We start from the raw sequence: 13,411 nt of genomic DNA, 5'->3' as shown, positions 1-13,411 counted from the left end.
TCTCAATTACCAAAGCCGGGTATAAGGGCTGCTGGACGTTTCTCAAAGTCTCTAATCACTCTCTCTCCTCACTAAGATTATTTCACCAAGAACTGTGGGAGTTTAGCTTCTTCTATTTAATAAATCTGGAAGAAAAAATGTGCCTCCAGAAGGAATGAGCATTAAAGAATAAAGAGCTTTTTGGATTCTTTTCATCTTATTTTTTGGTGTAGAAACAAAGAGAACCAGGGACAAAAGCGTTATCTGAGGCTGCAGTTGTATGTTAGGGAGCCGGGCCTTGGGAAATGGGTCGGTGAATCCATTTGAAGGCCTTGAGTGTGTGTGTGGATTGCCCTCTGTTTCCAGCGCTACATACACACAGTGAGAAATGAAATATCAGGCAGAATAGCTTTTTTTGAAGCCTGGCAAAATTAGGCACAGTTCCACTACTTACATATTTACATGCCAATTTCGCAGCTCTTTCAAACCACCGGCGTTCCCACAACACAGAAATCAATAGCAGTGTTCCACTGCTTAAGCCGCAACATTCCAATTACAAAAACTGAGAGCCTTGTCTCCTCGCTCATCCTTGCACATGATCTGTTTAGATGTGTTAAATTATGGTCGCCAGTGGGCAATGCTCCTCCTCACACAAGTATCGGCCAGGCCCTTATCTTGTTGTTTTGCTGTTCTCTTTTTCTTTAAGTGCCGAATCAAGGTTGGCTTTCTTGTCCTGTGAAGAGACACTATCACACTGATGACAGCCTAACAGCCTGAACGTTTGTTCTGCACTTATAAAGAAATAAGAAATAAGCATAGAATAACTTAGAAACGTTCTTTGTTGTGTGCGGACCCTCTGCATTGCAGCCAAACTACACCCCAACATGGAGACAATGGTAAGCCACCACAATCCTGAGATTTTAGACATGATGCTAGCTATCAAACTGCTACATAGGGCTTCTCTCCCTAACAGTTCGAGATGACATCACTGGTATTTCATGGGCGAGATAGCGCCACATAGGTAAATTGCCTTCTGCTATCTGTTGATGATTTTACCCAGAGCTCAAGGCTGAGGCTCAGGGGGAGGGGAATATTAAGAGTATTAAATGCACCTGTGCTTTCAAAATGAAACGACAGTGATTTCTTAAACGGAGCGCCTGTCGAGATGCTAGTCTAATCCCATAATAATCAGGGTAATGACAGCACTCCCTCACGCTCGCTGGGAAGCCGCGGATCAAATGCATCCTTGCATCCTCTTCCCCTGGCTTATAATCTTTCTCCCTAACGGCCGACATGCCGCGTTATGCCCCCACCCGCAAGGCATGCCAATGAGCCTCCCTCGCATGGCTTCGGCACCCTGCATAATTCTCCTGTCCGCTTGGCTAGACGAGGACATACTGTACGTCACAGTCTCCCGAGGCCTTGGGGTTTCAACTGTCAATCCGTTCCACCCACGCATTCAAGAGAATGAGCAATCTGCTGATAATTCAATTTTAATGCCAACCCTTGACACATGTCCCAAACAAAACCCGCCTTCGAGTCAGAAACTCAGTTCCCTTAACCCAGCGATTAGAAACATTGTACCATGAAACTTTTAAAAACCGTCAATCAGGCTAAAATGCTCTGGGACTCTCGTTCCAAGCCTAGAGGAATATTTGGAGGTCATCTGAATATTCATAGCATTATTTCTAAGAGTGAACAGGTAGAACATTTATTGACCGACTCTAATCTAGATTTTCTCTGAGACATGGCTGAAGAAATCTCCTATTTCTGCCTTTAATGTCCCTGGATATTCCATATTCAGGAGGGACAGGGCAGAGGGCAGAGGGGGTGGATTGCTTATGTACATGAAAGATAACTTTAAATGCAAACGTATCATATGGAAACATGCCAATGACATTGAATGTATGGGGCTGAATGTCTTCCTCTCCCCTCGTATGTCTCTCACTATTATTGGATTATATCGACCACCAACATCTGATATCTCGTTTTATGACCATCTAAATGCCATGCTTAAAGAATGTGATCATAAGAAGGAGATCATCTTCATGGGCGATTTCAATATAAACTGGGAAAACAAAACTTGCAGGAAAAAACTCACAGATTATTTCAACCTGACTCAAATAATACAAGGTCCAACCAGAGTAACACAGTCACCCCAGACTCAAATTGATCTGGTGTTTACTAAACAGACCTGACCGAAAAAGTCCATTAACTTACAAACTGGCATATCTCATCACAATGTTACATTGGTGGTTAGAAAGATCACTAAAAAGATATTTAACTTCTTTGGGATAGGGGCAGTATTTTCACAGACGGATAACATTTTTTACCCGATTTAATCTGGTTACTACTCCTGCCCAGAAACTAGAATATGCATATAATTAGTAGATTCGGATAGAAAACACTCTAAAGTTTCTAAAACTGAATGGTGTCTGTGAGTGTAACAGAACTCATATGGCAGGCCAAAACCTGAGAAGATTCCATACAGGAAGTGCCCTGTCTGACAATTTGTTGTCCTTCTGTTGCATCTCTATCGAAAATACAGCATATGTGCTGTAACGTGACATTTTCTAAGGCTTCCATTGGCTCTCTAAAGCCGCCAGAAAGTGGAATGGGGTGTCTGCTGTCTCTGGGCAAAGAACAGCAGCAGAATTTGTAAGTGGTCAGCCTGGGGACAGTGAGACTGAGATGCGCGTTCACGAGACTACTCCATTTTTTTCTTTCAGCCTTTGAATGAATACAACGTTGCCCGGTTGGAATATTATCGCTATTTTATGAGAAAAATTGCATAAACATTGATTTTAAACAGCGTTTGACATGCTTCTAAGTACGGTAATGGAATATTTTGCATTTTTTTGTCACGAAATGCGCTCGCGTGTCACCCTTAGGATAGTGACCTGAACGCACGAACAAAACGGAGCTATTTGAATATAACTATGGATTATTTGGAACCAAAACAACATTTGTTGTTGAAGTAGAAGTCCTGGGAGTGCATTCTGACAAAGAACAGCAAAGGTAATCCAATTTTTCTAATAGTAATTCTGAGTTTAGTGAGTCCCAAACTTGGTGGGTGTCAAAATTAGCTAGCAGTGATGGCCGAGCTATGTACTCAGAATATTGCAAAATGTGCTTTCGCCGAAAAAGCTATTTTAAAATCTGACACTTCGATTGCATAAAGGAGTTCTGTATCTATAATTCTTAAAATAATTGTTGTGTATTTTGTGAACGTTAATCATGAGTAATTTAGTAAATTAACCGGAAGTTTTCGGTGGGTATGCTAGTTCTGAACATCACATGCTAATGTAAAAAGCTGGATTTTGATATAAATATGAACTTGATTGAACAAAACATGCATGTATTGTATAACATAATGTCCTAGGAAGGCTATCCAAAATGTTTGACCCAAGTTAAACAATTTAAAGGCAATGCTACCAAATACTAACTGAGTGTATGTCAACTTCTGACCCACTGGGAATGTAAGGAAAGAAATAAAAGCTGAAATAAATCATTCTCTCTACTATTATTCTGACATTTCACATTCTTAAAATGAAGTGGTTATCCTAACTGACTTAAGACAGGGAATCTTTACTAGGACTAAATGTCAGGAATTGTGAAAAATTGAGTTTAAATGTATTTGGCTAAGGTGTACGTAAACATTCGACTTCTGTATACGACCTTTCCTTCCTCTGGAGTCCGCAAAAATATTAATACATGCTATGATTGTCTCACATCTGAGATATTGCCTCACATGCTGTTCACAAGCGGGAGCTACTATTCTGAAACCAATTGAATCACTCATCAAACAAACACTTTGATTTTTGATAACAAACCAAACAGTTACCACCATTGTCATATCATTTACAAACATAATTTATTTAGTCTGGAAAGCTTTAAGCACTAAGTAAACTCAGCAAAAAAGAAACGTCCCTTTTTCAGGACACTGTCTTTCAAAGATAATTCAAACATCCAAATAACTTCACAGATCTTCATTGTAAAGGGTTTAAACACTGTTTCCCATGCTTGTTCAATGAACCATAAACAATTAATGAACATGCACCCGTGGAACGGTCGTTAAGATACAGACGGTAGGCAATTAAGGTCACAGTTATGAAAACTAAAGAGGCCTTTCTACTGACTCTGAAAAACACCAAAAGAAAGATGCCCAGGGTCCCTGCTCATCTGCGTGAACGTGCCTTAGGCATGCTGCAAGGAGGCATGAGGACTGCAGATGTGGCCAGGGCAATAAATTGCAATGTCCGTACTGTGAGACGCCTAAGACAGCGCTACAGGGAGACAGGACGGACAGCTGATTGTCCTCACTGTGGCAGACCACATTTAACAAAACCTGCACAGGATCGGTACATCCGAACATCACACCTGCGAGACAGGTACAGGATGGCAACAATAACTGCCCGAGTTACACCAGGAATGCACAATCCCTCCATCAGTGCTCAGACTGTACGCAATAGACAGAGAGGCTGGACTGAGGCCTTGTAGGCCTGTTGGAAGGCAGGTCCTCACCAGACATCACCGGCAACAACGTTGCCTATGGGTACAAACCCACCGTCGCTGGACCAGACAGGACTGGCAAAAAGTGTTCTTCTTTGACGAGTCATGGTTTTGTCTCACCAGGGGTGATCGTCGGAGTCGTGTTTATCGTCGAAGGAATGAGCGTTACACCGAGGCCTGTACTCTGGAGCGGGATCGATTTGGAGGTAGAGGGTACGTCATGGTCTGGGGCGGTGTGTCACAGCATCATTGAACTGAGCTTGTTGTCATTGCAGGCAATCTCAATGCTGTGCGTTACAGGGAAGACATCCTCCCTCATGTGGTACCCTTGCTGCAGGTTCATCCTGACATGACCCTCCAGCATGACAATGCCACCAGCCATACTGCTCGTTTTGTGCGTGATTTCCTGCAAGACAGGAATGTCAGTGTTCTGCCATGGCCAGCGAAGAGCCCAGATCTCAATCCCATTGAGCACATCTGGGACCTGTTGGATCGGAGGGTGAGGGCTAGGGCCATTCCCCCCAGTAATGTCCCGGAACTTGCAGGTGCCTTGGTGGAAGAGTGGGGTAACATCTCACAACAAGAACTGGCAAATCTGGTGCAGTCCATAAGGAGGAGATGCACTGTAGTACTTAATGCAGCTGGTGGCCACACCAGATACTGACTGTTACTTTTGATTTTGAACCCCCTTTGTTCAGGGACACATTATTCCATTTCTGTTAGTCACATGTCTGTGGAACTTGTTCAGTTTATGTCTCAGTTGTTGAATCTTGTTATGTTCATACAAATGTTTACACATGTTAAGTTTACTGAAAATAAACGCAGATGACAGTGAGAGGACGTCTCTTTTTTTGCTGAGTTTAGATGCAAGTCATGTCTTTAAGATCCTGCATGGTCTTACCCCTCCACCCCTATGCCGGCATATCATGCTCACGGAAAGCACCTCCAGGATAACAAGGGCAGTAATTAGAGGGGTTGTGCCTTAGCGACACAGTAAAATTGGCCAATCTGCCTTTTCTGTTAGAGTTACAATATACTGGAATGCAATGCCCATGGATTTGAAAAGCAGCACTGATGGTTCTCTGTGGTTCCTCATATGTAAGACGACAGTTGATGATAGTGTTGTTGTTGTCGTTAGAATTATATATTATATATTATTTGATGTAATGTATTTGTGTATTGTATTGTTGTAGTGAGTATGTGTATTGTGGCTGTGTAATTGTCCTTAGTTGCCCTGGGACTACAGGTGCAAATTAGCTTTTGGCTAACCCCGACATATTTACATGGATGTTGCATTATTGTAATATTGTTGTTCATTAATGTGCATTGTCCACTATGAATAAAAATAAAAACCCAACCTCTAGTTAATCCACCCCCTTTCGATACGCCTAACATACAGGTAACTGCCAAAATAAAGGAAACAGCAAAATAAAGTGTCTTAATAGGGTGTTGGACCACCACGTTCAAAAACTGCTTCAATGCACCCTGGCATAGATTTTACAGTCATGGCCAAAAGTTTTGAGAATGACACAAAGTGAATTTCCACAAAGTTTGCTGCTTCAGTGTCTTTAGATATTTTTGTCAGATGTTACAATGGAATACTGAAGTATAATTATAAGCATTTCATAAGTGTCAAAGGCTTTTATTGACAATTACATGAAGTTGATGCAGAGTCAATATTTGCAGTGTTGACCCTTCTTTTTCAAGACCTCTGCAATCCACCCTGGCATGCTGTCAATTAACTTCTGGGCCACATCCTGTCTGATAGCAGCCCATTCTTGCATAATCAATGCTTGGAGTTTGTCAGAATTTGTGGGTTTTTGTTTGTCCACCCGCCTCTTGAGGATTGACCACAAGTTCTCAATGGGATTAAGGTCTGTGGAGTTTCCTGGCCATGGACAGAAAATATTGATGTTTTGTTCCCTGAGCCACTTAGTTGTCACTTTTGCCTTATGGCAAGGTGCTCCATCATGCTGGAAAAGGCATTGTTCATCACCAAACTGTTCCTGGATGGTTGGGAGAAGTTGCTCTCGGAGTATGTGTTGGTACCATTCTTTATTCATGGCTGTGTTCTTAGGTAAAATTGTGAATGAGCCCAATACCTTGGCTGAGAAGCAACCCCACACATGAATGGTCTCAGGATGCTTTACTGTTGGCATGACACAGGACTGATGGTAGCGCTCACCTTGTCTTCTCCGGACAAGATTTTTTCCGGATGCCCCAAACAATCGGAAAGGGGATTCATCAGAGAAAATGACTTTACCCCATTCCTCAGCTGTCCAATCCCTGTACCTTTTGCAGAATTTCAGTCTGTCCCTGATGTTTTTCCTGGAGAGAAGTGGCTTCTTTGCTGCCCTTCTTGACACCAGGCCATCCTCCAAAAGTCTTCACCTCACTGTGCATGCAGATGCACTCACACCTGCCTGCTGCCATTCCTGAGCAAGCTCTGTACTGCGATCCCGCAGCTGAATCAACTTTAGGAGACGGTCCTGGCGCTTGCTGGACTTTCTTGGGCGTCCTGAAGCCTTCTTCACAACAATTGAACCGCTCTCCTTGAAGTTCTTGATGATCCGATAAATGTTTGATTTAGGTGCAATCTTACTGGCAGCAATATCCTTGCCTGTGAAGCCCTTTTTTGTGCAAAGCAATGATGACGGCACATGTTTCCTTGCAGGTAACCGTGGTTGACAGAGGAAGAACAATAATTCCAAGCACCACCCTCCTTTTGAAGCTTCCAGTCTGTTATTCAAACTCAATCAGCATGACAGAGTGATCTCCAGCCTTGTCCTCGTCAACACTCACACCTGTGTTAACGAGAGAATCACTGATATGATGTCAGCTGGTCCTTTTGTGGCAGGGCTGAAATGCAGTGGAAATGTTTTTTGGGGATTCAGTTAATTTACATGGCAAAGAGGGACTTTGTCATGCAAAGTGATCACACTTCATAACATTCTGGAGTATATGCAAATTGCCATCATACAAACTGAGGCAGAAGTTTTGGCCATGACTGTACATGTGTCTGGAATTATATTGGAGGGATGCAGCACCATTCTTCCACGAGAAATGCAATCATTTGGTATTTTGTTGATGGTGGTAGAAAACTCTCTCCGGGCATTGCTCCAGAATCTCCCATAAGTTTTCGATTGGGTTGAGATCTGGTGACTGAGACGGCCATTGCATATGGTTTGCATCGTTGTCATGCTCATCAAACCATTAAGTGACTACTCATGCTTTGTGGCTGGGGCATTGTCATCCCATAGCCTTGGTAGCCAAAATAATGGCCTGAAAGCATTTTTATACATGACCCTTAGCATGATCGGATGCTTATTACTTAATTAACTTAGGAACCACACCTGTGTGGAGGCATCCCTCATTTTGTAAAGTTTTTCCATTATTTTGGCAGTGACCTGTACGTCTAACCTCGACAACAATTTTGATGAATAATTGATTGGGGGGGTGAAGAAGGAAAAGGAGGCAATGATGATGAAACAACATTAGCTGGATCACTTCAGATCACATTGTTGTCTACGTTATTTTTCCTCTTTCTTCCCGATCCTGACCCACTTCCCACCTCGCCTGGCAGTGGCAGAACCGGCACCACACGGAACGCCATCCCACTCCTCCCCTCAGAAGCCCTGGCAGTCTCTTTGCTAACCCCCAATTTAATGAAGTTATAGGTTGAATCACATCCGGCCGTGATTAGGAGTCCCATAGGGCGGCGCACAATTGGCCCAGTGTCGTCCGAGTTTGGCCGAGGTAGGCCATTATTGTAAATAACAATTTGTTCTTAACTGACTTGCCTAGTTAAATAAAGGTTAAATAAAAAACAATTGTAGTGGAGCGGCCGGAGAAGAGAGTGGCATGCATACACCTTCTCTCTGATGTTCTCCCGCTTCTTCATATCTGTCTCTGCCCAGGAGCTGGGCTTTGTGAATTATTAAGCAGAGAGCTCTCTTTTTTCTTCTTCTCCTCTGTTGCTTTTCTTTCCTCCCTCTCTTTTCTATCCACGTAGCGATAGCTCTCTCTCTTTCTCTCTCTCTCTCTCTCTCTTTCTCTCTCTCTCTCTCTCTCTCTCACAGGCTATCAGTGAGATGCAAATGACCTCATTTGAAGAACGGCATGCTTGGAAACATCAATTAATCAGCGCCCGTTTACTTCCCCATAAATAGGAAAAGTTTCTCGACAATTTTCTATCCGTGCCACAAGTCTATGTTTTTTACCCATATACCTTAGGGTGTGGGTTTCTAATACAGAGTGGTCAGTCACCCGTCATTGGCTCATACAATGAGCTCAGACACCTCTGATTGGCTCATACAGAGGGGTCAGCCACCTGTGATTGGATCATACTGAGGGGTCAGGGCAAATGAGATTACCTGGAGGGAGTTGATTGATGCAGTTAGTATCAATCAAGTACTATGGATGAGAGTCTGGTACATGTTCAGACTTGACCATAGGTTTGTGCAGGTACACAAAAAAAGGGGGGGGATTAGCAGTACTTTCACATTGACCCGCCAGCCCCCTTTTTTCAAACCTTCTGATCCTCCATCAACCTCTACTCTCTTTTTAACCTATGCCGAGTACCCCACTCTTCCTGCCTTTAGCCCCCGCCATCTTTCAGCCCCTAACCCCTCAATTCCCATCCTTCTCCCTCAACCTCTCTCACCGCTCCCTCACCCCCATCAATGCTAACCCCAATTGTCTCCCATCTCAGATCTGCACGAGCCCAGCCCGTGCCTGGCAAAGGCATGCGAGTTTGGCGCTGTGTGTGTGGTGAAGAACGACAAGCCCGTATGTGAGTGCTCTGAAGCCTGCATCCAGACACCCGACCCAGTGTGCGGCAGTGATGGCCACAGCTACGGCAGTCAGTGCGAGATGAGGGCCACGGGCTGCGCCCTACAGAGGGAGATCCACATTCAGCACCGAGGACCCTGCGGTGAGTACCAGACTATACAGTAGTACACTATGTCTGTATACTGTACATGTAAGGGGTGCGTACTGGCGGCAGAGAAGTCAGACGCAGGAGAGCAAAAACTGTGTTTCCAACGGCGCAGTTTAATAATAATAACCACCGGAAAACAGAACAATCAATAAATGGGTACAAAACCCGACGCACACCAGACATAACGTGCACAAGCACTTACAATAAACAATACCGGACAAGGACATGGGGGGAACAGAGGGTTAAATTCTCAAAATGTAATTAATGGAATTGAAACCAGGTGTGTGGGAAGACAAGACAAAACAAATGGAAAATGAAAGGTGGATCGGCGATGGCAAGAAGACCGGTGACGTCGACCACCGAACGTCGCCCAAACAAGGAGAGGGACCGACTTCGGAGGAAGTCGTGACAGTACATGCCTGACCATGTGACCTGACCAGGAAAACAGGAATAACTCTGGGCCCTAGGGTATAAGGTCATGTGATGTGGTCAGGGAAAAACTCCTGGTCTTAAAAGGATACTTTGGGAGGCCCTTTATCAACTTCCCCAGAGTCAGATGAACTTGTGGATTCCATTTGTTGTCTCTGTTGGAAGGAAGTTGCTAACTAGCTTTAGTGTTTCTTGTTTAAGATGCGATCTACTTCCAATGAGAGGGGGAACAGCCATGCTGTTTAAATGGTGACTGTCATGACTCTTTGTCTGCTCTCGAGCACCGGGGTAAAAATATCCTGGCTTCCGCAAGCACTCATTTCATTGCCTGTTTTCTTTTTCTTCCCTAAAGCTTGGTTAATCCACTTGACGAAGCCATTTTAGCTAGACTTGTTAATGGCATCTCTAGTGCTCATTTTCCCATAAAGGGTAATTGATGATGACGATGATTAACATTTTCCTTTTACCAACAAACTGTTTGCGCCATGTCCTTTCCTTGCTCTTAGTTATCAGCCAGAGTTCACTCTCTGCAGCTTTAGTTTGAATAAAATTATATTTTACTGTAAATGTGGTCTACGGCATAGGCATATATCTGTATAGTAAGGAACATGTACAGTAGGCTGCCATGTCATGTGTAGACTAACTAAGCACAGAGCAGATGTGAACAAATTCAAATAAATATTTACATCTCTTCACTTATAGGCTACTTAGTAAAGTTCATGCATGTTGCCTGCATGTAGCCATTTGGTCCTAAAAAAGTAATAGCTTTTGATTTGATTAGGATCTCCATTATCCGATGCCAATGGCGACAGCTAGTCTTACTGGGGTCTGACACATAACGGAAAATACATTACAGACAAAAGACTTTACATTTTACATACATTTAAAAACATTATCATGTAGTGTGCGTTTGTGTGTGCATCTATCAGTTACACATCCAGTACCAGTCAAAAGTTTGGACACACCTACTCATTCAAGGGTTTTTCTGTATTTTTACTATTTTTTACATTGTAGAATAATAGTGAAGACATCAAAACTATGAAATAACACATATGGAATCATGTAGTAATCAAAAAAGTGTTAAAACAATGTAAATATATTTTATATTTGAGATTCTTCAAATAGCCACCCTTTGCCTTGATGACAGCTTTGAACGCTCTTGGCATTCTCTCAGCCAGTTTCACCTGGAATGCTTTGTGGGAACTCTTGAAGGACTTCCCACATATGCTGAGCACTTGTTGGCTGTTTTACCTTCACTCTGCGGTCCAACTCATCCCAAACCATCTCCATTGGGTTGAGGTTGGGTTATTGAGTCCAGGTCATCTGATGCAGCACTACATCACTCTCCTTCTTGGTAAAATAGTGTTGGGTCATTGTCCTGTTAAAAAACAAATGATAGTCCCACTAAGCCCAAACCAGATGGGGTGGCGTATCTCTGCTGAATGTTGTGGGAGCATGCTGGTTAAGTCTGCCTTGAATTCTAAATAAATCACAGACAGTGTCACCAGCAAAGCACTCCACCATAACACCTCCCCCTCCATGCTTCACGGTGATAAATACACATGCGAAGATCATCCATTCACCCACACCGCATCTCACAAATTTGGACTCCAGTCCAAAGGACAAATTTCCACCGGTCTAATGCTTGTGTTTCTTGTCCTAAGCAAGTCTCTTCTAATTATTGGTGTCCTTTAGTAGTGGTTTCTTTGCAGCAATTCCATCATGAAGGCCTGATTCACACAGTCTCCTCTGAACAGTTGATGTTGAGATGTATCTGTTACTTGAACTCGGTGAAGCATTTATTTGGGCTGCAATTTCTGAGGCTGGGAACTTCAATGAACGTATCCTCTGCAGCAGAGGTAACTCTGGGTCTTCCTTTCCTGTGGCGGTCCTCATGAGTACCAGTTTCATCATAGTGCTTGATGGTTTTTGCTGCACTTGAAGCAACTTTTTAAAACATTTTGAAGCAAGTTCTTGAAATGTTCCATATTGACTGATATTCATGTCTTAAATTAATGATGGACTGTCATTTCTCTTTGATTATTTGAGCTGTTCTTGCTATAATATGGACTTGGTCTTTTACCAAATAGGGCAATCTTCGGAATACACCCCCTACCTTGTCACAACACAATAGAAACACATTAAGAAGGAAAGGAATTCCACAAATTAACTTTGAAGAAGGCACACCTGTTAATTGAAATGCATTCTAGGTGACTACCTCATGAAGCTGGTTGAGAGAATGCCAAGAGTGTGCAAAGCTGTCATCAAGGCAAAGTGTGGCTTTTTGAAGAATCTCAAATATAAAATATATTTTGATTTGGTTAACACTTTTTTGGTTACTACATGATTCTATATATGTGTTATTTCATAGTGTTGATGTCTTCACTATTATTCTACAATGTAGAACATAGTAAAAATAAATAAAAACCCTTGAATGAGTACGTGTTCTAAAACTTCTGACCGGTAGTGTACATTTGCAAACATTTCTAAAAACCTGTTTTTACTTTGTCATTATGGGGTATTGTGTGTAGATTGATGAGGATAAGGCTGTAAATAACAAAATGTGAAAAAAGTAAAGGGGTCTGAATACTTGCCGTAGGCACTGTGAACTCATTGATATGACCCTGGGAGAACTGCAAACTGTTCTTCAGGTCCTGGACACCTCTGGTCAGGTCGTCCATTCTTTTATTAGTTGACTCCAGTATTTGGACACAACACCTGAAGCTATTTTCTTGTTGTTGTAACAACTGCTTGTAGAACTATTTTTGTTTGTTTAAAAGAACCTTCAGCTGTGATAAAGAGACACCATTGTTGGTACTTCCATCGGCTTTGGTTTTTGTCTTGCTAGTAATGTAGGCTACGCTGCTACTCCTCACAGTTCCAGACAGGGCAGGTCGCAGGGCAGATTGAAACAGCAACAAACAACAGTGATTCAAACAGTCACACTTCTGGGGCAATCCGTGGTCCTATCTGCAAGGGCTGTGGGCTGTGTACCAGCTGTTAATTAAGGAAACCTGGCTAGCGTGACAGCTAGCTAATGTTAGTTAGAAGCTAGGCTAGCGTCTGTGCCAATGAGGGAACAATGAGCTACTTCTCTGGAGAAAAATAGACATAATATTGTTCCCTGCAATACAGTATATGCCCTACACCTTATTGTGATGTTGTATGTTGACAATTATTTGAAAATAATTTTTGCAAAAGAAAGCCACGAAAAAGATACACGTTTCAATGCAACAGGAACATGAACCCTTATGGATGTAAAACAAATATAGAGTGATCTAATCAGTCCCTCCAGGACTCTGCGATTGCAACATTCTTTTGCCAAATCAACAATTCCCGCATATTATGCTTGGGCTTGCAAATTTGACCAATCACTGCACTATTTCCGCATAAAATAGTAATATTAACGCAATGTTATCGCATAAAACTGACTCATCACCATAGTACAAAAAGAGAGCTTGCAATTTCAACCAATCACGCACATGTACCTCATAATCCGGTTAAATCAAGTCACACTTCAACAAACGTTTTTACTCGTCAGCGCATTTCAGC

At 42.6% G+C, this 13,411-nt stretch overlaps 1 protein-coding gene across 4 annotated transcripts in view; it reads left to right on the top strand.

The window, feature by feature from the left end:
• Window positions 1–13,411, top strand: part of LOC115168970 (agrin) — a 404,724-nt gene that overhangs the window by 270,836 nt on the left and 120,477 nt on the right. For all 4 annotated transcript variants that reach the window (XM_029724547.1, XM_029724548.1, XM_029724550.1 and 1 more), the window contains one exon: window positions 9,203–9,424. In XM_029724547.1, the coding sequence (XP_029580407.1) occupies window positions 9,203–9,424 (222 nt within the window). The remainder of the gene's footprint in view (window positions 1–9,202; window positions 9,425–13,411) is intronic.

The sequence above is a fragment of the Salmo trutta genome, chromosome 30 (assembly GCF_901001165.1).
Source record: "Salmo trutta chromosome 30, fSalTru1.1, whole genome shotgun sequence".
In the NCBI taxonomy this organism is placed as follows: Eukaryota; Metazoa; Chordata; class Actinopteri; order Salmoniformes; family Salmonidae; genus Salmo; species Salmo trutta.
Note: the sequence above shows the minus strand (reverse complement) of the source record. Positions and strands in the feature narration are given on the sequence as shown.